This window comes from Ischnura elegans, chromosome 1, assembly GCF_921293095.1.
Source record: "Ischnura elegans chromosome 1, ioIscEleg1.1, whole genome shotgun sequence".
Taxonomy (NCBI): domain Eukaryota; kingdom Metazoa; phylum Arthropoda; class Insecta; order Odonata; family Coenagrionidae; genus Ischnura; species Ischnura elegans.
Genome location: NC_060246.1, coordinates 3340731 through 3367301, shown reverse-complemented (window position 1 = coordinate 3367301; position 26571 = coordinate 3340731). Strand labels below are relative to the sequence as shown.

Below are 26571 nucleotides of genomic sequence, written 5' to 3'. Positions count from 1 at the left end.
GAAAAATGGCTTCGTCGGTCATGCATTGGCATAATGATTGACAAAACAATGCTTTGCATGATTTTTATTCAGTGCGGCGCTTATAAATTGTTTGAATAGTTAGTCGTTGTTTGAGTAAGGATATTTAGTGATGCAAAAAACATCGCCTTTCGTCTAGATTTATGCCTACGTTTATCGGATATAATTTATCTGTCGCCGTAGCACTCCTGTTCCTGTATAACTCTTCGCAACAGGTATATTGGCTATTATTTGCTCCACCTCCGGTAAAGCGAAAATTCGCTATAGCGAGTATTTATTGGAGCACCGTGGGATCTCGTTTTATCTTGGTTGCACTGTATATTGCTATGTATCTCAGGTAACTTGCCTATTGGCAACTGTTTTGTTTGTGGTTGCTATTGACCGGATTGTTATGCCAATGAGGCTGATTTGTGTGTCATAATTAATATTCATACACAGTTGGAATTAATAATTAATAAGGAGTTGTCTCCATTACAGTAACTCAGATTTCCTGATTTACTACACAATGTAATATTTGGTTTTAAAGAAAGGCTGAGGTATTTCTGTAGGTTATCCTGTCTTCATTTACCAAAGTTCTTAATAAATTTTGCCATCTTTGAAATGATTTTAATGTTTGATTGAAGAAAAACTGAACCTGTCGGATTTTCTCTGCGTGAAGGCGGCAGTACGCCGACGATTTCGAATTGGTGTTTGTTTCTGGGTGTACAAATATGCAAGATTAGCTCTAATGGGAGTGGCAAATGCTATTTATTTCATTATTTACTACTATTTTGAAGTGTTTAGCTTAGATATTTCGTACCTTTCCTAAACATAAGACGGATATTAATCATAAATTAGATTACAATCACTGAGGAGCATAGATTAGCGTAACTCATACCCGTAAATGGTATCACAAGCTAAATACAGCGTGAGAGGTGCTTTTTGGTGACTACGGTCGCTTAAATTCCAATTGATATCTAATAATCGTGCCCTCATAATCTACTCGGTTAGAGCTATTTAGATAACGTGACTAGGACAATCTGTTTGAACAACAGTTATCATTAACAAATATTCCTGATAACATTTCACGTTACTCATGTTCATTGAGTGTGTGTAATTAGCTATTTTTCGAATATTCCGAGTTAAGAAATAAAATTTAATGGTCATAATAATGCATAGGCAAGGGCCATCACTACATGCATTATTATCGACTTTATGGTCGCCATATTAACTTCAAATACTATTTATAGTGAAGAAGAATATTTTAAGAAATGAAATTGTGTTAACATGCAGAAAACAACATATGTATTGTGCGTTTTGTTCGAAATTATAAGATGATATGCTCACAGGCTGATTTTTAGGAGCCGACGCTTTTTGTCTTTCATTTGTTTTCGCTGTGAAGGGCTCCAACTTGCTGCGATGAGTTAGCTCCGCCCCCAAGTACGCAACGCCGAGCTATGAAGGCACCCTCACATTGGACGCACTCACGCCTGGTTTGGAATGTGTTGCACCAAGTGATCATGATAATCAAATAGGGTGGTTTCCTAATACTTTTTTATTGCCTAAATCGAAAGACTAGAAGACTCCTGGAGTACGCATTTCACGCTCTTAGATTTTCGAATGACCATATCTAATTTTCGCGATTGAACAAATGGTGAAAATTTTCAAGCGCGCGAAAACGCGACGGCTAAGTATGAATGCTGGGAAAAGTCCGTGTGACGTATTCCTGGTTCCAGCTGTCGCCGTGTGAGGTGACCTTGGGGCGAGGCTTTGAGCGCCGGTACGATGCAGGCAGGTAGCAGAGAACCCTGCTAGCAGGTAGCGCTTGGCTTAAATAAGGATTATTATTACCCTATCAAACGAAGGAAACTTTCCGAACTTAGGTAATTTTAATGGGTGATTATTAAGAGATGTTTCCCTGAGCTCTTTGCCTCATGGTCATGCATTGGTCATCTCAGACAATTTATAACTCCTATGTACTCGTATAGAAACTAGGTCCCTGTGAGGTCACGTGGAGTGGAATCGTATGGGCGCCTATCTGGCCTTTTTCAAATGAGGTTAAAATTGACCATTGCCATTCGTCTGAACTGGGATCTCTAAAACCAAATAATTTGTATATTATGAATACACTAATGGTGGGTAAGGAATCGCAATCAATGCATTTTGTTTTCTTTGAAGAAGGAAACTACCCTATTATGACTGACTGCTCTTGAAAAAATATGTAATAAAAAACTTGTAGTTAAAAATATTTAGAGAGACGGGTTTCACTTTTTACAGCACCTGTTTACCAGCGAAATCTGTCGCATTAAAATTGTTTATTAGTGGAAGTTGCCTGTATTGCTTCGAGCGCTTCCACGCCATCTCGCGTGAAGTCGATGATCGAAGAGGTTGCGGTTGATTGACTGGTTGTGATCGCACCCGATTTCATCTTCTGCATCCTACCCCCCCCGCACGGCGCCTCAGCACGCGTGACGGGGGTGAAGAGGGTTTTGGAACACCACCAGCCATACACAATAAAGAAAAGAAGGGGAGCGTTGGACATGTTTGACTTCCGAGTCTCTCCTATCATTAATTTGAGTATTTTTATTATTCGCGAAAAACGACCTTTTATTTCCTCATGTGTAAAAGAAGAATGTTTTTCGTGTCATCGCCTCGCCTCTTACCCTTTGACGATGGCTACTCTTCCTTGTTTTTTTTTTCTTTGCTGGGAGAGTGGTGGTTAGGGTGATTCCCTTTGCCCCCTTCTCTCTTGAAACTAATTTTAAAAAAGTAAAAATGTTTTTCTCATTTTATCGTTTCAGTCGGACGTAGTGAAGTTGCGAGATGATTTTATCCGTGTCTCAGTGACTGATATCTATTCTTAATTGCTCAAAAATGCAAGCCTAGTTCGTGGTCTCCGAGTCTCTAGCGGCTCCCAGACTAATTCTTATAATAGGTCTCTGGACAAAATTTTAATATCCCTTCAAATACTAACTAAAAATCGTAAAATATAGTAAAATTGCCTTAAAGGCCACTTTGACGCACTTATTTTACATATTTTCTTAAGAATTTACAAAAGAAATGACCGAAACAGTTCCAAAAACACACCCACTTCAAAACGTAATTCCATTGGCCAGCCGGAAAGTGACGTCAATCGTGTGGGAAATCCAGTGGCGTTGCGCATTGTCACCAAATTTCTCGGCTTATTTAACGACTTTAAGTGAGGTTTTATTTCTTATATATCTTTCGGAGGTTTTATCGTAAAAAGCAAACGCCACGGAACCTGGTTTCACCAAGGCTGACACCGGAAACTTGCCGACAATTACAACGGCAGCAATGTTTACTTACATAAGCAACAGAAATTGCTACATGCATGCTGAAAGCCGGGGAGTGAAGATGCATAGCTATGGAAATGTAATATCACCGGCTCTTGTAAAATACATATAAGATGTGTTTATGAAATTTAACAATGAAATTACATTTATTAGGGTCGGACGAGAAGATTACGCTGACGACGCCATATGTTTACATATGTTTAGACTGCCATTGGTTGCGTGCAAATTATGCACAATCAAAACGAATGCATCGTTCGAGCTCGTGTGTGCCCCGAGCACAACCTATTCTGTGGAGGCACGAGTTTTTGAGGAGGACGGTGAGGTGGAAGTTAACAGCCTTTCTTGCAATGATTGCATAGCTAGTTCTGAGAGCAGTTCAAGTATTATGTAAGTAGGGCTGGGCAAAATTGTAATGCACAATACCTGTGACTTGGGAGTTTGAAATCTAAAACAGTATTTGAAATACTTTTTGAAAAAAAAAAAAACATTTATAAGCCGGCCGGTCGATAGGGGATTCGGTAATATTTTTACAACACCTTCCCTAGGTATTTCGCTGGAATCCTCATTCCATGGACAGGTGAAACTTATTTCAGCTCCAAAAAATTTCCTCAAAAAGCAAACCACGGCATCACCTTATTCATTAATCTCCAGAATTTTCCCTACATAGTGAGCAACTGACTTTTTGCTGCTGAATCTAGCCAGAATCCAATCTCCACTTTGAATGTTATAGTCACCGATTTTAAGCTTTTTTGCTATCTTGTTTCAGGCATTAATACCATGTCGTCTACATCCTCCTCGTCAGAAGACATGATATCCAATGCCCTATCATAATCAATCAACAAACTGAAGTGAGCTATCTTTATCAGATAAACCTTCAAAATAAGAGTTAATGAGAGAATTAAAGACCTAGTTTTATAAACTTCGGTGTTTTACAACATTTATTTAAGAAAGTTTAACGCAAGAACTGCCATACAGAAACTAAAAGTTTAACGCAAGAACTGTTAGACAGAAACTAAAAATTCAATCCATACTTCAACCCCGTAGCCTGGGGTAAGTGCGACAGGGGGTCGCACTTACCCCAGGTAACGGGGTCGCACTTGCCCCGGAAGGTAGGAATGAACGGTTACGACGGGGAAAGTGCGACCCCCCATCTAAACTAAATATAATGACCCGAGTTCCTAACTTTAAAGTAAAGCAAGGAAAGCCAATCCATGAAGAAGAGAAAACAAGATATAGTTCTTACCTAACACCTCCGATGCGTTGATTCACAAGGAACTGCGGTATAGCCTCTCCTCACAACCAACTAAGACTACGAGATGAACGGACGGGTATATTTCCCAAGCATGTGGAACGAGAAATTAAGGGATAAGTATTACAAAGTCGTTGGCTCTGGTTTCATAACAATGTGTGGAATATGTTGCACGACCGCCACCTGCTTCGAGAACGGAAATACGATTTTCCTGAGGGGGAGTCGCACTTACCCCGCAGTCGCACTTACCCCACCTCACCTTATGGAAACTGAGAGATCTTAAAAAACATTTAACCTGTTTTTGCTCGTAAGGATAGTTACAAATAGTACACGAGAAAGGTATGTTTTAAAAATATATATTTTATTTTTTAAAGTAAAACTTCTCAAATGTTGCTCTGTATGGTTGCATTAGTCTCCTTGAGGAATACAATTTTTTCAAAAAGTGTCGGACAGAGATCCCCTCGAAGTGGATAAAGCCAGCTAGTGAAAAAACTTTCCACTGGTGAAGATGCGTAGGTATAGGATTGTGTCAAATCTGATAAACAATGCGTTAATATTAGAATTAATTTTTTTCATTCATTCACATTCGTCGGCACTTTCTCATCCGAACCAATCTTCGTTCTACGTCTTGGGTGACCGTATGAAAACATTTATTTAGAGCATTTCTAGTCGTATTTCTGCACTTAGGCTCAATGCAGTACTTGAAGCTATACGCTGCGACATATCGAGGAATAACTACGACACGAAAAATACGGCGTAATAACCACAATATCTCCACTGTAAACTTCAATAATGTGCACGGTCAAGGTGGTTAAGAACAACACTATTGCATGAGCTGACGTCATTCAAGATGGCGGCGGTGCGAATTACGTTTTTCCTTGATGGCTTGTAAGACGTATTTTAAATGCTCATAATAAAAAAATAGATGACATTACAGGCATATTGTTATAACTTTTAGCTTAATAATTACACCTACTTTTCAGAAACGTCTTTACCTAAGTAGGTGTTCAGAGACCTATAGCAGTGCAACCAATTATGTTCTATTGTCACAGTTTTTGATGAATCGCTTCGCTCTCCTTCGTATTTTATTCAAGTAAGAAGACTATGGTAATGCGGTTTTGTAAATCATCGCTAGCTAGAAATGTGTGTCTCAAGGTAAAAGTTGGTGGGGAAAAACTTGAACAGGGAGAGAAGTTCAACTACTTGGGCTGCACATTAGGGGGAAACGGATACAGCAACGGCAAGGACATGTATGGAAGAGAAATGCGTTAGCAAAGGAGGCGTTCATGAACGGGAAGGAGCTTATGAGAGGATCGCTATGTAAGAGTTTAAGGAAAAGGTTAGTGAAGAGTCTGATATGGAGCGTAGCGCTTAACGGTGCGGAAACGTGGACTTTTAGGAGGAGGTGAGAAGACTGAAGGCGTTTGAGATGTGGTTGTGGAGAAGGTGAAGTGGACGGAAAGGAGGAGGAACGACGAAGTGCTAGACGTGGTCGGTGAGAAGAGGCAGCTTTTGGATGAGATACAGAGGAGACAGAAGTTATGGATGGAGCGAGTGCCTGCTTACAATTAGCGGGAAGTGGGCTAAGTGCTAGAGGCTCGAATGTTTGGTAAACGAGGGAGAGGAAGAAAGAGAATAGGACTTTTAGATAGAATGAAAGGGAGTGCGTCTAAATGTGAATTGAAAGAGAAGTACTTTTAGGAAGGGAAGGCTGCCGGAATGCTTAACCATTCCCTGTAATCTACCTTAATCCTCGGTAGAATCCTTAAATAATAATAGTGCTGCTTCCGTCTCAACCTCCTCCTGCCGATGGCCGCTCATTTTTTACAACGTTTTTCTCAACTCGCTTTGTTTGTCGTCTTGTCCTGAGCAAACCTTAGAATTCGATTTGAACCCACTTTCCAATTAGCAATCAAGCTGTAATTTACAGGGTAACTCAGACCCTCAGGTGGTAGGCCTTACAGCAAATTGAAGAGGGAAGTGCATAAGGGGAGGAGGGGAGATCGCCAGAATGCTTCTTTGAGTGCTCAATGGAAACAGGTATCTTAATCGGTGGAATACTTTTAACAATAATAGTTGTCGCATGCATTAAATCTGTGGGCGGAAAGCGCATTTCCGCGGCGGCTACGGCGTAAGCGACACGGCTACGCCTCTCCGCCCCCTCCTCCTCCCAACGGCGGTGGCTGTGCTCCCGGACAACGGACCCCTGCCTTCCCACAATGCAATGCCACGGTCGCATCCCTCCCCTCGCGTCTAATTTTAGGAGCACCTCTAAGATTAGGCGCGCATCCCCCGACCCCCCACCGCCCACGTACCCTCTGCCGCTGGCGCCATCTGTGCGGGAACCGGCGAAGAGTGTCCCTCGGGGAGAGAACCACGAGGTTGCTGTCCCTTCTTCCAAGCGAAGGCACGCAATCACAGTCATCCCACCGAGTGTTCTTCCCGCAAGGAGTGAGGAGGTAAATCCCACAATTGCCCCTCGTGCTATCATTTTCAACCCTCTCCAGTGCTCTCCTAAATGGTGGTTCTTCCCCCCATACCAACCACCCTTTGGAATCATTCCTCCATCTTTTGCAATAAAACGCGTGGATCGTGGTAGCCTAGTGGATGGATATATAGAGAAAGAGCGCTTGGTGTTCGTGATCCTAGCTTCGTATCGGAGACTTGGGACCCCCCCGAACAAAAATTCTGCGAAGTGCAGGAAACGTGTTCCCGAGAAGGGAAGGAACTAGCCCTGAATGAGTGAAGTTCGCCCGGTTTAGTTTGGGGTGAGCTCTGCCCTCATTGGTCCAGATCAACCTTTCGGATTGGTGAATCCACTTGGTGAAGTGGTCGCTTTGCCGTGTCTTCCCCCCCCCCCCCCCCACCCCCTGCGAGTTTCTCTTTTCCGTTTTACACCATTTTCGCGTGTGTGCCGCCGCCATCTTGCTTCGCCCGTCTTTCATGTGTGTGAGTGTGTGTGTGTGCTGAAGTGATTCTCCTCTTTGCAAGTTGGTCGTGTGAATGAGTTGTTCGGCCGTGCGTGAAGTAAGGATACGCAAAACCATCGATCGTCTTCGGCGGATTTTCTTAAAAAATGAACAAGGAAGTCTAAAAGTGAAGCTTTTCATCGATTCGTAAAGTGAACTTTTCTTTTTTCCTCGCTCTTTGAACGAACCTGCTCCACCGCCTCGCCTCCTCTCTGTACTTGATCTCGCTCAGGCGTCGCCCGTGCTTATAGCCTCCGCCTCAGAGCTTATGAGAGTGCTCAATGATTCACGAGTTTCTTCCTGCTGGCTTTCTCCATCTCATTTATTTTGCTGGCATTCAATAGCTGCATTCATCGTCGTCTTCTGATTGGGAATGACTCCCTTCAGGACCGGAGCCGGGATAAAATTTGGAAGGGGATGATGATATAAATGCGAATTGTATCATAAATTTACATTCATTTTTGGTACCTACCTAAGGTCATATCTACCGTGTATTTTGATTTGGAATGGTTCCTTCCAAAGCCGTGACTAGGAAAATACTTCGGTATTGGGGGTTCATTTTAGGTGGGAGTATTGATGGTAATAATGTTTATCGTTTTTCATTTGGTCGAGAAATTTGCCAAATAACATTGGCATGAAATCAAATATACGTAACGTATATTTGTAAACAATTTGCACACAATTCTGACATATATGACATAAAATGTAATTTACAGGACGTTGCATTTATTCCATAGAGTCCATCATTGACTGCATCAGAAAAATATTTAACTTGGTCGTTGTAACTATTTTTCAGCAATACTTACATTAATTGAAGTTTGAATGTGAAAGGGAATTTAAATATCATAATTTCTTGTGGAAAATTTCCTGGACATATTCTGTCCACTTCAGGAGGACCCCTCAAACATTATGGTCAGAGGGGTTTGAACCCCCCTCATGCTCGCCACAGTCTGGATTGCCACAGTCTCTGACATGGCACAGATATGCCTGTGGATAATGGGTTCCTTGATGGTTAAAATCTGGAAATATAAGTTCTTGCGTTAGATTATTAATTTTATATATTTAGTGGAAGTCCATACTAATAGACTTTGCCATCTATTGAGTGTGGGTTACAGTTTTTGCATGAGATTTACAAAAAGTATTATGATCTAGAAAAGAAAGTAATCCAAATAGTCCTGAAATGAATTTCTCCGTCTTGGCTGGAAGCTAATTCTTATGTGCTGTGAGTGTTGACCTCCAGTGAGAAGTTTCACGATTGGCATAAGTGATGGAACCGTAGGTATGTAAGACCTTGAAACGCATGTTTTTTATTGTAGTAAGCAAATTCTCAATGTGCTGGAAATGGTTTTGATACCTGTGGCTTGATGCTTATGGCTTTAATGTAATCAAGGGAAGTTGTATGCATTCGCCCTGTCCTTTTCCGAACTACTCTCCCAATTGCACGGTTCCCATGGAAATGGTTGACGATCGTCGTACATTTATCTCGCGCTTTGTTGCCAGCTATTGATTATGCTACCGATTCAAATGGTCATTATGTTCGAGCGCAACCTTCTTCCTCTGGGTTCATGGGGTTCCCAGACGGGGGAGGGGGAGGAGAAAGGCATTTCCCCTTCTTTTGAAAACGGGCGAATTTTTTATTAGTCCTCCCATGATAAGTATGCTTTGTGTTTGAGACTCCGTCCTACGAAAAACAAAACGAACCTTGGGCGGGGCCGTGTTTTGACAAACCTAGTCTATTTCTTCTGGGACTTGGGGGGAACGTGCCGAAATTCGCCTATAATCGTAGCTGCTTGTGAATAATTTACCAAGCAGTTATCATCGCTAGTCAACAATCCTAAGATTGGTTAGACGCGCAGCTCTCCATTCCTCTCTCCTGTCCACTAGCCTTTTCACTATCCTGACGTATTTCTTCTCTTTCACACCCTTTATAACACCCCTTTGTCCTATGCGACCCATTCGTGGCCGTCCCTTCTTGCCCTTCTTCCCTTCCACCTGTGTCCTTCTACGATTGTTTTCATCAGGCCATCATGGCTGAAAATGTGGCCAACCAAGTTGTCCCGTCTACTTAATCTTAAGATTTTTAGAAGACTTATCTTTTCTCCCACTATTTTCCAATCCACTCCCACAGCTGGATTTTATTCTAAGGATTTAATTTTGGAAGTTAGTTGTTTTTCTTCTGTTAATTTACTGTCTTTCTTTTTTTTACTGGTTTAACTGCTCGTTTAATTTATTTTACGATAATCAGTCCAGTTAATCTTCCTATTCGTAGCACTTCCTTGTTACTTACACCGTCGATCCATTTTATCTTCGCATCATTCATCGGTAGCACCACATTTCGAATGCTTCCACCTGGCAGTAAGCAGGATTTTTCTTTCATTGGTCATCGCTATTTCAACTTTCCTGAGAGTGTCCGTGAGTCATTGGAGTGGGTGGTGAAATGTTGTGCGTGTGTATTCGCCTCTCTTACCCTGTGTTGCTGTGACAGAGGGCGGGCGACTGCTCTTCTTTGTTTCTTCTTTTTTCGGAGTCGAGGAAGGAGTGGGGGTTAGCGTGCTTCCTTTCGCTCCTCTCTCTCTCTCTAATACCCAGAAAAATGTGTCAATCCCTTTTGATTTAACGGATGTGTTTCTTTTTTTCAAATCGTTTAATATCTTCAAGGATCCGAATTTTTTTAACTCTTAACTTTCGAATTTTCGTCCAAAAAAATAACAACAAAATCGTAATTTATTGTATTTCATACAAAGTGACTGTATTTTTGAGTGCGAAAGAACTCAGTTATGACGATTGTTTCCATTGAAATCATGATAATGCTAATTGAAGCTCATTTTCATTGGTGTGGTTGACTCCAATGGTCTGCCCTCTGAAGTAATCGTAAAACTCGATAGGCAACCCGCAATACGTCGTTAATTTTCCCTATTCCTGCTTTGCGTATTCCGGTGAAATTATAATAAAGTTTTCCTGTGGACCGCGCTGTCGAATTGTGGGCAAAAAGGTTGGGATAATTGAAAGGGAGTGAGAAGTCGTCGCTTGATTATGCCTTTACTGATCCTGAAATCTATGCACATGTAATACGACGATGGAAAGTGACCATTGGCAATCCACCAGTAGAGTGCTGCCCAGTATCTTTGATGTATTTGTAAACTATGTCACTATTTATTCCAAGTAATCGCCTTGAGATGTATTGTCATTGAGTTAAAGTGTAAATAGAGAAACAAAGAATGAAAGAGAGAGAGAGAGAGAGAGATAATGTGTATCTAGGGTTGCATAACCCACAGTGATATGAATTTATAAGCCACCGCATTATATTTATTAATTGATTTCAATTGGGAATACAACTTGCATGCTCGCTTTAAAGTGACATTACTCTGTAGAACTGAATTATTTTTATCAAAATAATATGGCCTCTCGGTCAAAAAAAAGGAAATGATAGTTTAGTTGATTTTTGTTGGAAATTTTGAAAGGCTGAGGCTGATACATTGAGATATTGAACGATTTGAAAAAAAAATGCAACCATGGTTTTGATGAGGGTTGGCAAGCATTATGTCCACTGTGAAGCTGAAATCTTATTTTTTAAATAAATGTGACCCTTTGGTCTGAAAAAGTAAATCTTAGTTTTTTATTTTTTGTTGAAATTTTTAAAGTTTTGGCAAATATTCTGGTTTATGAAGGTATTAAGGGATTTGAAAAAAAAGTTTCATCTGTAGCATTGATGAGGATTGGCAAGTGTTTCTGATTATTAAGACTAATTGTTTGATTCAGGAAAACAGAAGCAAAAGGAAGAAGCACCCAGTCGACCACTCCATACCAAAGTCAGAAGAGTGATCATTGTGAATGGGAGGGAGGCAATGACACGCAAAACATTACACCACTCCAATGACTCACGGATATTCTCATGGAAGTTGGAACGGTTTTGACTTTGAGTAGAATAATCACGCTTACTGCTTGGTGAGCAGGATTAGATTGGGTTAGACACAAGTAGCTAGAATTATAGGTGCATTTGGCACACTATTTTCTTTGAAAATGATTTGGGCAAAAATCACATCTGCAATATGGATAGGGATTTGAAATTATAACTTAGTAATACAATTATTTTGTAGGAGAAAATGGTAAAAGAAGGTTCACCAGTTGGTGGAAGCTATGATTCAAAGTTACAATCTATTCCATCTGTTTACTGCTCACGTACATCCATCTTTTCTTTTTGTAACTATGATCTTATCCTTTTGTGATAATTTTCTTCATTCTGTGGTGATTTTGAACTCTCATGTCCTGCTCTTACAATATCCTCGTTGAATATGTGTACAGTTTTGCCACATGTTCATTAATCCCTGAGAAATTACTTGGGAAGATTTTCTTCTCTGTTAGAGATTGTAGTGCAGATTTCATGTGCTGCGACAGCAACTCATGGTAGGCTCAATTGTCACTCCTTCCTCTTTGATTCCTTCTTCCTCCATTGCATTTGATTATTTATACTCATTGGTTTTGCTTGTACATTTTTGTGATGAAGTTATTTATTATATTTTGATTCAAAGTAGACTTCAATTACAAGTAGTATACCATCACTTGTTTGGGAAAATGTTTTGTTTTGTTTTGGTGTCTGTTTGTTTACTTGGTTTGTCTCTAAGAGATGTACGTACAACGGGTGTTTTATATCTATTTCATAATAATTCAGCTCTTCACTTTTATTTTCTCTTGCCTACGTATTTGCCTAAAGGAGCAATTCTCAGTAATATAAAATGGAATGTGCCACATAAGTCATGATGACTGAAATGAAAATATGTACGTATTAGGTTTGTGTTGCACCAGTCATTATAAACTAAAAATTTATCATTACACTGTTGTGGTTTGCAGTGCAATGTTTCTCACCATTGCAGCCTTGTATTCCCAAATGCTTTTCCGACACTATATGCACAGCTTCATTATAATTAACCTTGAAACAAATCGATAATGATGACTTTGGTTAGGTTATAGAACAATATTTTGCCACGTTGGCCTATCATTGTGAACGCACTGTAAGGGAATCGTAAGATGATAAGTGATCCAACATCCTCTCCCCTCCCTCTGTCAGCCACCAACTCCACAGCCCACCAATACCCCTTCACCCCTTTCCTCCCACGCATTCGTTTTCCCTGCTTATTCTGGCGATATCCAAACTTGACCGTCACTTCAACCGTGTTTTGTTAATAGGTTAGTTTCCTTCATCAAAGAAAACGAAAGGCATTGATTGCTATTCGTTACCCACCATTTGTGTATTCATAATATACAAATTATTTGGTTTTAGAAATACCGGTTTAGACAAATGGCAATGGTCAATTTTAACCTCATTTGAAAAAGGCCAGATTGGCGCCCATGTGATGCCACTCCATGTGATGTCACAGGGACCTAGTTTCTATACGAGTGGTTAGGAGTTTTACATCGTCTGAGATTACCAATGCATGCATGAGTCACAGAGCTCAGGGAAACACATCTTAATAATCACCTATTAAAACTGCCCATGGTCGGAAAGTTTCCTTCGTTTGATAAGGTAATAATATTCCTTATTTAAGCCAAGTGCTACCTGCTAGCAGCCTGCATTGCAGCGGTGCACAATATCCTCGCCCCAAGGTCACCTCACACGAGCTTTTCCCAGCATTCATACTTAGCCGTTGCATTTTTGCGTGCTTGAAAATTTTCACTTTTCAATTAATCGCTAAAAATAGATATCGTCATTTAAAAATCTGAAATTGTGAAATGTGTACTCAAGGAGTAATGATCTTTCGATTTAGGCAATAAAAAAACAATAGGAAACGACCCTATTGTAAAAAAATATGCTACGGCTGTTGGAGTACTTCCCCTTACAGTTGGGGGTGGGGGTGGGTAGTGAGAATCCAGTGGGTGTAAGTGATTTTTTTCTAAACAGAGTGAGGTTCAGAAATTGATAAAAGAAATATACAAAAACTTGGTGGCGAAGGGATACAAGTGAGTGTTCTCTGCTGACATTGAGTGGAAAATGAAATGCACTGATAAATAGTTCATCTCGCTTCTTTTTTTTGCCTAATTTTCCGTACCCTAATCAATCTGTTTAGAACAAAAAATCTCTTGTACCCCTTGGCTTCTTGCCCCCTCAATTCCTTGTGAAGCCTGTAGAGCTCTAATCCTTATTCTCAGGAAAACCGCGAGGAAATGCATTATTAATATTCCTCCAAGGTTTAGTCAAAACTATTTGGAGAATATGCTATGAAAGGTGTTATTTAATTGCGTGAGTGTGATGCAATACGTCAGGGACTCACTGCTCTATATTTGTCGTTAAGTATGTATTAGATAGGGCTCATGTTATATTGCTTCTTAGATCTTCCACTAGCTTGGGCTCTTTACCATCAATACTTCATTTCTGTAATTTAGGTGCAGTTTGTGGACGTATAAAATTATGGTAATACCCGAAGGAAGATTATAATTGGAGCACTATGTAGATTGACGTACTACTTTGTTAGTTACAGAAAATGCCATGACAACATGGCCTTGGATCTTGGGGCCTAACTAATTTTGGCAATTAATTTTTTTGCCTTAGTATATTCATTACAAAAACTAAAATTATGGGCCCTTGATAAAATTATGTGTCTGTGGTGGTCTTGTCCCTCTCCCTGTTAGTAATACGGGGGACAAATAACCCTCAATTATCTCTTTTCAGCCAATTGACTTTATTTGAGTGGCAGTGGTAAAGCTCAAGGGTAATCGAAAAGACTGAGAACTTCTTGTCTTTAATTAAATGTTTTCAATCCTGGTTAATCTGCTTCTGTGAAAGTGGCGGAGAATGTAATTTGGCATAAATTTTTCTCAACATGTTGCATAAATGTGTTCAGGGGTTTAGGTGTCTGGGAGTGGATGCTCTTCTAAAGACTTGAGTGGCACATGTATCACCCATCTGCCCAAATGGTCATAGTTAACATCCAAATGGAAAATAATTCTTTAGGGCCGAGAGACTAGTCTCCTGAATGCTATGAATTCAAGTCTTGAGTGAATAATGTTGGGAGGGCAATGTGGCACAGAAAAACATGTGGACGACAGTTCGAGACTCGTAAGATTAATTGGTATTGTGGTGTAGAAATGGTTAAATAGTAATGTATGATTTTAATTATGTTGCTACTATTTTACACAGATCCTCATCAAACATGTAGATTATTTGTAAGGGACCAATGGACTTGAATACCCTAGTGGATTCATTTAGTCATTTCTCAATGGTAGCTTTTTACTTTTGAAACATGTTTTTGTCACCATGAAAAATTTGGCAAACAAGCCATGCTTTTGAGTTAAAAGGGGTTTTATTAGGTCGAATAAGAATTGAGAAAACTTGTACATTTTATAGCATGCATTTATTCCTTTTGGTCATTGTGGCCATCATGGAGTTTGGGAAACAAAGTGTAGGTCAAAGGGTTTACAATTCCCACGCCTAATATTTAGGAGGTTAAGTCTTTAGTGAATCCCCCTCCAAATGAATTCCCCAAAACTTTCAGGCTACAGTTTTGGTTGCTGTTAATATTTCCCATGGGAGCTCATGGAGAGATAACTTTTATGTGCATCAAAAACTTTTTATCCGTGCATTAGGAATGCACTTAGAGATACTTGTGGAACTAGCCATAATAGTTTTTTTTGTCTTTATTGGGTGTCTCCCACAAATTTAGAATGAAAAGTCATCAAACATGCCTTGCACCATTCGCTTAGAATATCTTAGTCTGTTGTTGAATTTTTTAATATACATGTAAATGGAAGGAATGCTTTTAATGATCATCGAAGTCAATTTATTTGTGGAGTGAATGATTGTTTTTTTCTTTGTCCTTTCAGGGAGGAACTGTTTTAGGGACACCTGATCGTGTTGTCAAGCTAGGAGAGAGTTGTATTCCTTACAACCTCTTCCTTGAATATCTTCTTGGGCTTGGAGAATCATCTTTCAGGTAATTATCATTTTTTTAGACATTAGTAACATCATATCAGTGGATTTGATTTGATGTCAGCGTTAAGAAAGCCCTATGGTGAAATTAACAGGATGAGATTTATGTTTTTCTTTCAATTTTTGTTTTTATATTTTTTCCTCTGGAGTAGTTAAAATTTGGGCAAAATTTAGAAAATGCATTACCTTCGACATAGGTATTTAGGTTAACACATTCAGTGCGGATGATATTTTCGCCATAACCTCCAATGACGGATGGGTGATTTTCCTTCGTAACGGTGGTCTTGCAAGTAATACAACAGAATTTGCAATTTTTTTTGTTTCTATTTCTCGCAATTTGTAAAAAACGTTAATGACGTACATGTATGCCACCCGTCACCAGTAATTGACAATTCACGCAACCCGCATTACACACATGCAATTTTCCTTGTATGAAGGAGTGAACTTTTCATATTTTCGTTTATAATACTGCTTCTACCGTTGATGCCTTAGGCTAATGACGAAAATATCTTGAAATTAGTCTTCACGTGTAATTTTTTTGTTTCAAAGGCCATAGATTTAATTTTTTCAAGTCACAGAAGTAAAACACACAATGAACGGCAAGAAAAATTTAAATTTATGGAATAAACATTTTTTTAATCAAAGAAATGTGTTACCTCAGAGTTATTGCAAAATTGAAACATTTCAATAAAAATTCTTACAAATTTTTATGATATATTTGACAGCAAGGCCTTAGACAGAGCCCTGGTTGACCTTCCCCTGTTAAAAATTACCCATTAGTCCCCATTGAAAAAACCTATAGGGAATGATATTCCCCATTAAATTTCAATGGGGAATATATTGTCCCTATGGGTACTCAATGGGGAATATATTGTCCCTATGGGTACTCAATGGGGAATGAATATATCTCATGTTTTTTCAATGGGGAATGCCAAGTATTTTCACAACTTTTAGTAACTATGGGAAATATATATTTGGCGTTTAAAATACCTTAGTTACATATTTTGCCCATTATATTACGAAATTATTTTTTAATATAACGGATTAAATATCGTATTTGGAAACTAGCGCCACAACGACCGGCGGCCATCTTGCATACCAGTGACCCAAGAGCCATTGCAAATGAATTGTTTACATTCGTAGTTACTGTATTTTGTGACCGTTTTGTGACTTTGCGAATTTAGTTGTGCTGTAGAATCCTCTTTTACAAGCAAATTTATGTTAAAGTACGCAGCGGAAGAGGAAAATAATCCGTGTTTCGCAGTGAAGACTGGGAAAAAGGCATCAACACATCTCCGCTGAGCTGACCATGTAAGTAGATGAAACATTTTTTCTATTCGTTAGTAAATCACCGAACATTTGTATGTATTGATACGATTAATGGACCGCTAATTTCATTTCAATAAGTATTTAAGATTATTAATTACTATGTTCACAGTGTAATTACAATTTAGCATGATCTTTCCTTTCTCGGCCATAGTAAAAATACAATCCATTAAGACCGATTAAGTTGAAATATCAGGGTTCTCGCAGAAGAATCCACTTTGTTAGCAGTCCATTATGGCGTCCAGTTCGTTATGGCATTAAATTATCAATCATAATTAGCTCGTATACGAAGGGTATTTTCTTGAAAAATGAATAACCATCGGGAAGATATTATGTCGAAGAATTATAGTAATTAATAAGCTGTTCAAAACATTGCCATTGCAATTTAAATCTCTCCGATCATTATCATTTAGGTATTGATTTGTACTTGAGTAAATTTTTCACAAATGCCTAAATTGCAATGAAGTCTTAAAGAGTTATATTGTTATCAATTGCTATAGAATGTTACTAAAATTGAATGTCAATTCAATTCTATTGAAATGTCAACTATTTATGTTAGGGGTTCCACTTACCCCGGTGTTCCTTACGCAGTTAACGGGTATATATAAATATTTATAAAAAAATAACCTGTTTGTTGAGCACAGAATAGATACTTGTTGGAAGTTGAGCCTAGCATTTTGTTCGCCACGTTGATGCATGCACATAAATATGAATGCGTTAGAGTGGGAGTGCATAAATATGCTTGCAAGATGCCATGTGTAAATGTAATAAATAGGTAGATTTCCTGCAGGATAGGTTCATAGCAAATGATATAACCTTGTTTTTATTACTAATATTCTATATTTATTTGCAGGGACAATGGAGAGAGTCTGGAGTCAGGATGACAACCTGAAAAGGGATATACCAACTAGACTAAAGCAAGTTATCACAAAGGCATTTGCCACCAAAAGTTGTGACATGGTTAAATACCAAAGGAAGAAGCTATTGAAAAGTAGCAAATAATACTTCACATGTCTATCCAGACTGATGATGGATGCAAATGCTACCAGCTAAGATATTGATTGTTCATTCCCTGTCAGCCTTTGTAATACTCGCATACCATTCACATCAATCCCCTGATCGACCCCAAACACCACGAACTTTGAAAGAATTTGAACACAATTGTAATATTGGTTTGTATGAGACATTTGAAGTGGTATTTGTTAACCAATTCGGTCCAAATTTTGATATTTTGTTAATAGTTACTTGCTCTTTCATTTGCTTGAAGTATATGCTACCAACTATGGTTTACTGTGTGCAAAAATAAAAGCATTCAAAATTAAATTAAATACTTTACATAATTGGAGATAATTCTTTAGGGCTTGAAATGTTCCAAACATAGTGGCTTTTTGCACACATCATACTACCATGTGGATTCTCTTCTTATCTTTTTCTCCAAGCACACTACACGTTTTGCCATCCTTTTACCTTTACTTTTTTGGTATCTGTACACTCCAAGGAATGCCTGGTGTTCATTATTGTAACATATCCTTCTTGTCCTTCCATTTGCAGTAATGTTATTACTGCAATATGATATGGCTTCACCTTTTTGGAGTTTTAATTCGTCTCTATCTTTAGGCATATTTTTGCATTTAGATCACAAAGTACAGTACATTAGTTCCTAAGGTGTGTAACTTGTGAAAAAAATCTGGCGAATTATACCAATTATCAACATACAATTAATATCCTTTGTTTATAAGATTATACGCGGCCATCAAATCCAATACTACCTTTGTATTAACAGGAATATTGTTTACTTCATCATTTCCAACATACATTTTAAAGTTATGTGTATAACCATAGCTGGAATTGCATAATTTGTACAGTTTTACCCCAAATCTTGCCCTCTTTAACCTTTTGTATTGTTAAAGAGTAGCAAGCCTGTCAACAAATTTATGTTATACAATGTAAAAATGTTTTATTTAGCATTAAATTCATATCAATGGAGCAATTGTTTTTATTCATTCTGTTTTATTAGGGAATTACAGTCCCTATAGGGAATATCTACCCCTATAGGGAATAGGTGTCCCTATAGGGAATGGGTGTCCCTATAGGGAATGGGTGTCCCTATAGGGAATGGGTGTCCCTATAGGGAATGGTAGTCCCCATTGCCAATTCCCTATAAGGAATTTTAATGGGTATTTTCAATGGGGAATTACAGTCCCTATAGGGAATAACTGTCCCTTTAGGGAATGGGTGTCCCTATAGGGAATGGTAGTCCCCATTGCCAATTCCCTATAAGGAATTTTAATGGGTATTTTCAATGGGGAATTTTTAACAGGGTCACATTCTGGGCAAATCGTAGTCACTGTCCTATGGATGCCTTCACTGTTAGCGGAGAAATGAAGAGCCTGCATAATTCCTAAAAACCTATCATGGCACATTTTCTCCCCGAATATCGGTACTGGCACTAACTCTGACCTCCTCTAATCATTAGAAATCATGTTTACCCTAATTGCACCCATGTGGAGAAGATGGTCCAGCCAACTTTCCAGTTCTTCCTGCCCAACGGCTTCATATCCATTATGCCCTTAGTTAATGCCCTTGGTGAAGGATTTAGGAAGAAAATGCTTTCTGCATTTTTCTCCGTCTACGAGAGGATTATTTCAAAGAAAATATCATTTGCAAGTTGAAATAATCCCTGGGAGTGCCGCTGGTAGGGAGGGACCCCAACCTTGAGCCTTAAAAATTATCCAGCAAAATAGTACAAGTTGTGTAATGGTGTGTTGCATATGTAATTACATAATATGTTAGTTTTTATGAAAAGTAAGACGCTATCTGTACATAACACTAGAACGTATTAATGACCTACAAAATGAAAACGCCATAATGAATAGAGGACAAGTAATTGAGGTGGAGCAATGACTGAGAAAGTATGCCGTAAAATTAGGAAAAAAACCCAAAATATGTAAAAAACCGTACTTTTCAGTAATGATTTAAAAAATTATTAACAAAGTATAAAATACGACCTTACGGACCGCATGGAAACATTTTGAAATAAAATAGTGAGTTTTGAGAGGGGAATACACGTTATTAACAAAAACTAAGTCTGATTATAATTCTTGTGGTTGCACATGAGATATGAATAAATTAAAAAATAAGATAAAAGTACTATTTCAAGGGAATAAATAATGGTCAAATGCCATAGGTAATGCTTTAAATATCTCTGAGTTTACCTATTCATATCCGCAGTTTCGTTTACGAAGCTAAGGAAATAAATACACGAGAAAAAAAAAATACAGACCAATACTATACATAATGTAATGCAGTGTTGCATACGCGATAAATATGTTTTTTTTATGAAAAACTCAGAAAATGAAATAAAAGCGAAATGAATAGAGGGTTGTTAATTGACATAGAGAAACGAATGAGAAAATATGCCATAAAAGTAGAAAAAAGACCCAAAAAAATCACCCAGGATAATCATGTAGGTAATTTGCAATAATAAAAAAAGTTCCTAGAAAAAGAAATTCAAATATAACATCATTAACTGAAGCACCGCACTAACAAGGGGAGACCATGAAAGTTGCTCCGCCTTTTTCAATGCCGTATTTTTTATGGCCTTCGGAATGGTGAACACATCCCTGAACTAGTAGTGGTTCCGTTGAATGGGCCTTACTTTGGCTGTAATTAATTAATTTTCATGCGGTACTTTTCACAAGCCGCGTATATTTTCATGATATCGCACCCTTTATCAGGAGGGTCAGGTGGGGTAGTGGTTAGCGTTTACAGTTACTACCCGGGGAACCAGGGTTCACGGCTCCGTGGTGGCTATTTATTTTCTTGTCTCCATTGTGATCACACGGCGTCAACTTTTTCATTAATTTTAATTGCGACAAGCATAGACATGAGACTATTTTTTTATCACCATAATGACGTTTAGGTATTTAAGCAGTGTCATTTCAAACACGGAGATACGACGACTACACTAGCAAGGGTTGGTGTGCGCCAAATTGTTAATTTCTTCATTGCTTATACTGATCAACTTCCACATTAAAAATGGAAACCACTCTTGCAAGAGCACATGGCATTATAGGCTCGCGGCGACCAACAACATGCGTACAGACATAATTAATAAGAACACAAAACGAATATAAAATGCCATATCTCTCGAACACTTGTAATTCACTTTACTCCAAAGGGAGTTTACTTACACAGTACCTATGTGCTAAAAGAACCATTCCGAAATATAATTTCCATTAATAAATAGGATGAAATAAGAGTTTATGACCCTGGACCGGACGTGGTGGCGTATAAAATACGTCAATCTTCGAAAGCCAAGGATTTCAACATCGTACGTACATTCTGGGCTAGAATGGTCTCGTGTATTCCTACAATGTACTTTGACTGTCTATATTGCGAGTTTTCAAAGTTCGAGGTATTGTAGCTAATTTTTTTTAGATCAGCAAGAGGAACCCGTCACACGTGGCGTATAAATTACGCCGGGCGACCGGCCGTATACCACCTTTGTACCTTTATATCTGTATCACCTATAAATGTACAAGATTTTACTAATTTCTACAAGTAAAGATTAATTTTAACAAAAATCGAGTATTATCATATATGCACATAACATGGGAAAAGTACGCCATTCGCCCGGTTGTGAAGAAATAACAGTCGCGCTCGCTAGAGGGTTAAAAGCAACAATTACACCAAATGTGTCTTGTGCTCGCCGCTTCCCAAAATCTTCCGTTGCCCTTCCAATATAATAACAAGATATGCACCAACAAATGTCATTTCTTCCAAAAAAAAAGCCACTGCTTTAGCCCCCCATTAATCTTTCGTTATGTTTTTGAGTAGAAAGTGGAGCCTTCACTTCTCCGCGTTGAAAATGACACTGCTTAAATACCTAAACGTCATTATGGTGATAAAAAAGTAGTATCAAGTCTATGCTTGTCGCAATTAAAATTAATGAAAAAGTTGACGCAGTGTGATCACAATGGAGACAAGAAAATAAAAAGCCATCACGGAGCCTTGATCCCTGGTCCCCCGGATGGTAGCCGTAAACTCTAACCATTACCCCACCTGACCCTCCTGAGGAAACTATACGCGGCTTGTGAAAAGTACCGCATGAAAATTAATTAATTACAGCCAAAGTAAGGCCCATTCAACGGAACCACTACTAGTTCAGGGATGTGTTCACCATTCCGAAGGCCATAAAAAATACGGCATTGAAAAAGGCGGAGCAACTTTCGTGGTCTCCCCTTGTAAGATCATTTTTTTATAATGTAGTGAGTATGAAACGGGGATAAATATCTTTAATGTAAAGTTAGTCTAATCATAATTTTTGTGATAGCACATAAAATATGAATAAATTAAAAAGGAAGGTAAAAAAAGCAAATTTTAAAAAATAATCCATTTGTAAGACATGATGGGATATTTACAATAAGAATAATGAAAAAGAGGTGAAGGAAATGAAAAGAAAAATCTCAACCTGCCAAATTGTTCTAATAGCACTAAAGTAAACAAAAAACACTAAAAATGAAGGAACACGTAGAAACAGACACTTCCGCAATGGTGTAAGGTCACTCCCGAACTGCGGGAGGGTGAAAAAGTAACGCTAGGCGTGCTCGGAGCACCCTAGTGACCAGTGGAAAAACGAACTCCCAAAGACATACATTTATGTCTTCCGCCTGAGTGGAAAAGCCTTCATGGCTTATATATATGTCATCCGCACTGAAAGTGTTAAAATGGTCTTCACTATATGCATGCACAATATAAAAAAAATGTTATATCGTTTGTGGGTACTGTAGCTTCTTTGGCAACTTGTTCTATTAATGATTTTCAATGGTGTCTGTTTACAGCCCTGGGACTTACAACCTTTTGAAACACAATTGCAACAATTTTTCCAACGAAGTTGCCCAGTTTCTCTGTGGGTCACCCATTCCTAAGTACATCCTAGACCTCCCGGATGAAGTTCTGAGCACGTATGTATTGTTGTGGGATTTGATTTTGGGAAAATATGTATTGCTCCACCGTTCATTTTCCTGTAGTCTTTTGATTGTGAATAATGTTATCACAACTGTATGCACTCAACTGTATGTACGTGGAATTCTCCCAAAAGAAGAAGCTTATTTCTAATCCCAACTGTGTATGTGTTTTATCAAGTAATGGGTGTTATTGAATTTGAGCAGTAACCTTTTGACAAAGTTGATATATCAACTTGTGGCACTTTTCAGCTGTGAAGAAGCAAAAGCCAGTATGTATGTATATCAACCTGTGGCACTAAGAGGGTTTAACACCAGAACCTGATTTTTTATTATCTCCCTCTCCATTGGACAAAAAGTAAACCTATATAGATGATTGAAATAAGTTATGCATCTCAATGGGACTGGATATTGAACTGCTTGCTGGAAGAATACCATTGCATTAACATTGCATGAATAATAGTGATGCCTTTTTAGCAAATGGTTGTCCAACTGAAGTACAAATTTTTGTAAATTCACGCTCCTCATGGTGGAGTGGCATGCTCTAAAAGGGCTCAAATTACAAATTATTTACTATGACTTCTGTTATTCAATCAATCAAAATGTGTGCTGAGGCTCTTGGTTATGAGGATCATTGGAAATATTTTATCACTTTAAAAAAGTGTACCGTATAAATAATAGCATTGATGGGAATAATTTAATGTCATTGCCTGTGGCAGTGCAAAAGGAGTCATCGGAATAAGTAGAGACAGGGAGAAAAATATATCATTTTTTTTATACAGTGACAGAACTTCAGCCCAAATGTTCATTAATTTGCTATTTTTTTCAATTTTTCTATTCAATTTTCAACATTAACTGGTATTACTGCCTGAATAAATAGTGGTACTATTAATGGGACAGTGGAATCGGGCACCCTATACGGTGCCCGATTACTTACTCTCTCTCGGTTACTCTCCTGAGCAGGGGTGGATCCAGGATTTATTTCTGGGGGCCACAAGGATACCTTGTAATACAAAACGAACGCAATGATAAAGGGACTGTATTAAAAATCTTGCATATTTTTTAAGGTTCTGGGGGGGAGAGGGGGAGGGCAACAACAATGCCGCCACTATTAGTCTTCTGTGTTATACATACATATATCCATGAGGAGGTTCACATTGATGGAATGCTCCAGCAGGTGAATGGGGAAGCCACGTGATTGACCCTTCAGCAGCTCCAGTGGGGAAGTCTTTTGTGCTTTTTTTGGGGAAATTTGCCAAGGAAGCCAGAGCCTTCCTTTTCTATTGAATTGAATAATTTTCTGTTTAATTTGATGCTGAACACAGCGGGGAAAATTGGTTGATATTTACCCACCTTGGTTGAAAGTTTTTAACTTTTAAGCTAAAATTATTTTATGCTTCTAACTTCTCGTATCCAGTCTGCAGAGGTCATTGAGAGGTTAATGACTGGTGCTGCAGGGGAATGGAATCTAACTGCTAGCAAACGAGGGAGGGACTAGTTTTGGTAAGAAGGGAGGGTTGTCGCATTCACGAAAGAAAGAGTATGAGCCAGAAAGGTAAGAAGAGCCTGGGGAAGCAGGCAAGAAGAGATGGTTGCACACTCTTGTCCTGCATTCACCAGTGCATTCATGCATGTTACCCACAGCTGAAGGGCTGATTGGGGCAAAGTGTGGGTCCCCCATGTAACCGGGATTCCTGCATTATTTTTCAAGGCCACTGGGACAGACTTTGAGGCCGTTGCTTGAGGGGTTGTCGTTGGTGGGCGAGGGATCGTCTGGAGGCATTGCCCTAGGTCAGGTGACGTCCAGCCGCCGAATTGAGGCCCCGTCACGTGTGTCCGTGCAGCGAGAAGCCTCTCCAGATCTAGTGGAACTGAACACTGCCATTGAAGCAGCCAGGTAAGAATTCATTTCTCTGGCCTAACCTGATTTTTCCTCTTTTTAATTCAGCTAATTGAGCTACGATTAATTCCTTACGAAGATGGCAAGAAGCAAAATTAACTTCACCAAACTGTTTCATGTTTTTATCCTGCATTGTACTAAATGCGGTTACTCACCAAATGTAACGCTCATAATTTCATTTCTAGGCTGTGATTAACTGCACAACACAGAAGTAGAGGATACGGTGGTTTCTAGGGTGAAAATGCTTTATAAGGTTTATTTTTTTTGGTTTTTCATTTTTGCATATGCTGCTACATATGATCATTTTTTTATTTTCATTGTTAGGTGAATTTTTCCATTTTACCTCCAAAAATGTATTTGCATTGAAGAATATCTGGAACAGCAGGTAGAGACATTCTGCATGATTGATTCTGGTTTTTTTTTCTGTTTCCTATATTTTTTTATTCAAGATCAGTTTTGACTGTTTGAATCAAAGAGGAATGTTGTATCTGTTTTTGTAATAATGGTTGTTTTTAAGCTTATGTATCTAAATCGATAGCATATTAAAAATTAGTCAGAAGTAATTAATCAGTTATGTTTCATTCAATTAAAATTTCTTAAAACTCTGACTTTAAAATAGTGTAACGTTAGGAAAGTCATACCTCCCTGATATCTTTGTGGAGTACTGTACTGGCGCATGCTTAGGGCTGTTTTTCGTCGTCGGTTTCAGATATTATTGCATACTATCCACCATTATCTCTGTGCTGTTGGATATATAAACACACCATTTTGTTATAGAAATGTTTTTTGAGTCCAGTTAGGTGAATCATTCCCTTGACTGATTTCAGGCTAATATTTCAAGTGTTCAACAGAAAGAAGTAGTTCTCAGTAGCAATGGAAGAGGAAACGTGAGTACTGTGCAGTGTTGTGGTGGCAAAGATGGCATGCTATGTAATTTTTATAAAGTTTTATGGATACGACGTTAAAATTTGATGATTTTATTGCGTTTATCTTACATGTGTATTATTGTCAAATCATCATAACATGAGACTTGGTCTATCAGTTTTTTGTGTCACTCATTTAATTGATGTACGTAAATATCTGTTTTTATTCTTCATTCGAAATTTCAACCTTTTTGAGCAAGTGATTTTTGTAATTTATCCCTCTGTAATAAAAAGATTATATTATTCTCTTTACATAATTAAGGGCAGTTTGATTTTTGACTGCTCATATTTCACCATTTAAGTTCTGATGGTTATTTATTGTATTGGAGCTGCTGCATCAGATTCTGTGTTTGTGCATGGGGCTTATTAAATCTCTTTAAGGAGTTTGTGTTTCTCAATTCAATTTAATATCAATGTGATTTATTTCCTACCTGCTTTTTTTATCTTAATTACATGTTTTGTTCTTATTAATACATAATATTTTTTTTACTAGTGTGGAAGCTTTTAGGGCATATTTTCCTGTAATAATCCATTGCAAATATTATTTTGCTAACAATAGCTTTTTCCTTGTTATTTAGCCAAATGAAGTTGTATCAATTACCTACATATTATAAGAAGTCAGTGTGATCTGATTTTATTCATTCCATATAGTGGGGATGACCAAACTGATCTTCTAGCCTGATGGTTGCTGCCAGCCTCTGTTCAGCTTCTCTGATATTTTTGTTAATATACCATAATACTTTTATTTTCTAATCCCACCAGATCTATTTTTACTAGCCCTAAAAATTTCAATGGCACACAATTGCTTTTTTGTTGATATTTTTGCTTGATGAGGTTGTATCTTTAGATGCGCCTCTGTAAACAGCTCTAGGTCTATCAGTGTCCAATTTAAGCTGATATCAGTGGTGGCTGTCTGTGATAAGGTTGTAGGTTAGCAGAACCCCCAATTCTCTTCTATTGTATGTTTTTCTTATTGGCTTCTATTTTCCACATGGTTTAATCATAT

The 26571-nt window shown here is 38.4% G+C and overlaps 1 protein-coding gene and 1 long non-coding RNA gene across 4 annotated transcripts in view; both read left to right on the top strand.

Annotated features, from left to right (window-relative positions):
- The window catches only part of LOC124154661, a 160177-nt gene that overhangs the window by 99072 nt on the left and 34534 nt on the right, over positions 1-26571 (top strand). For 2 of the 3 annotated variants that reach the window (XM_046528529.1, XM_046528521.1), the window contains exons 1-4: positions 6765-7019; positions 15345-15454; positions 22620-22742; positions 24454-24639. In XM_046528529.1, the coding sequence (XP_046384485.1) occupies positions 6780-7019; positions 15345-15454; positions 22620-22742; positions 24454-24639 (659 nt within the window). In that variant the 5' untranslated portion in view covers positions 6765-6779. Of the gene's footprint in view, positions 1-6764; positions 7020-15344; positions 15455-22619; positions 22743-24453; positions 24640-26571 lie in introns of those variants that run through there. The other variant, XM_046528538.1, reaches the window with a different exon arrangement.
- LOC124154691 lies at positions 16475-17937 on the top strand. The gene is made up of 2 exons (XR_006863980.1): positions 16475-16761; positions 17630-17937. It is a non-coding gene; the product is annotated as an uncharacterized LOC124154691 (long non-coding RNA).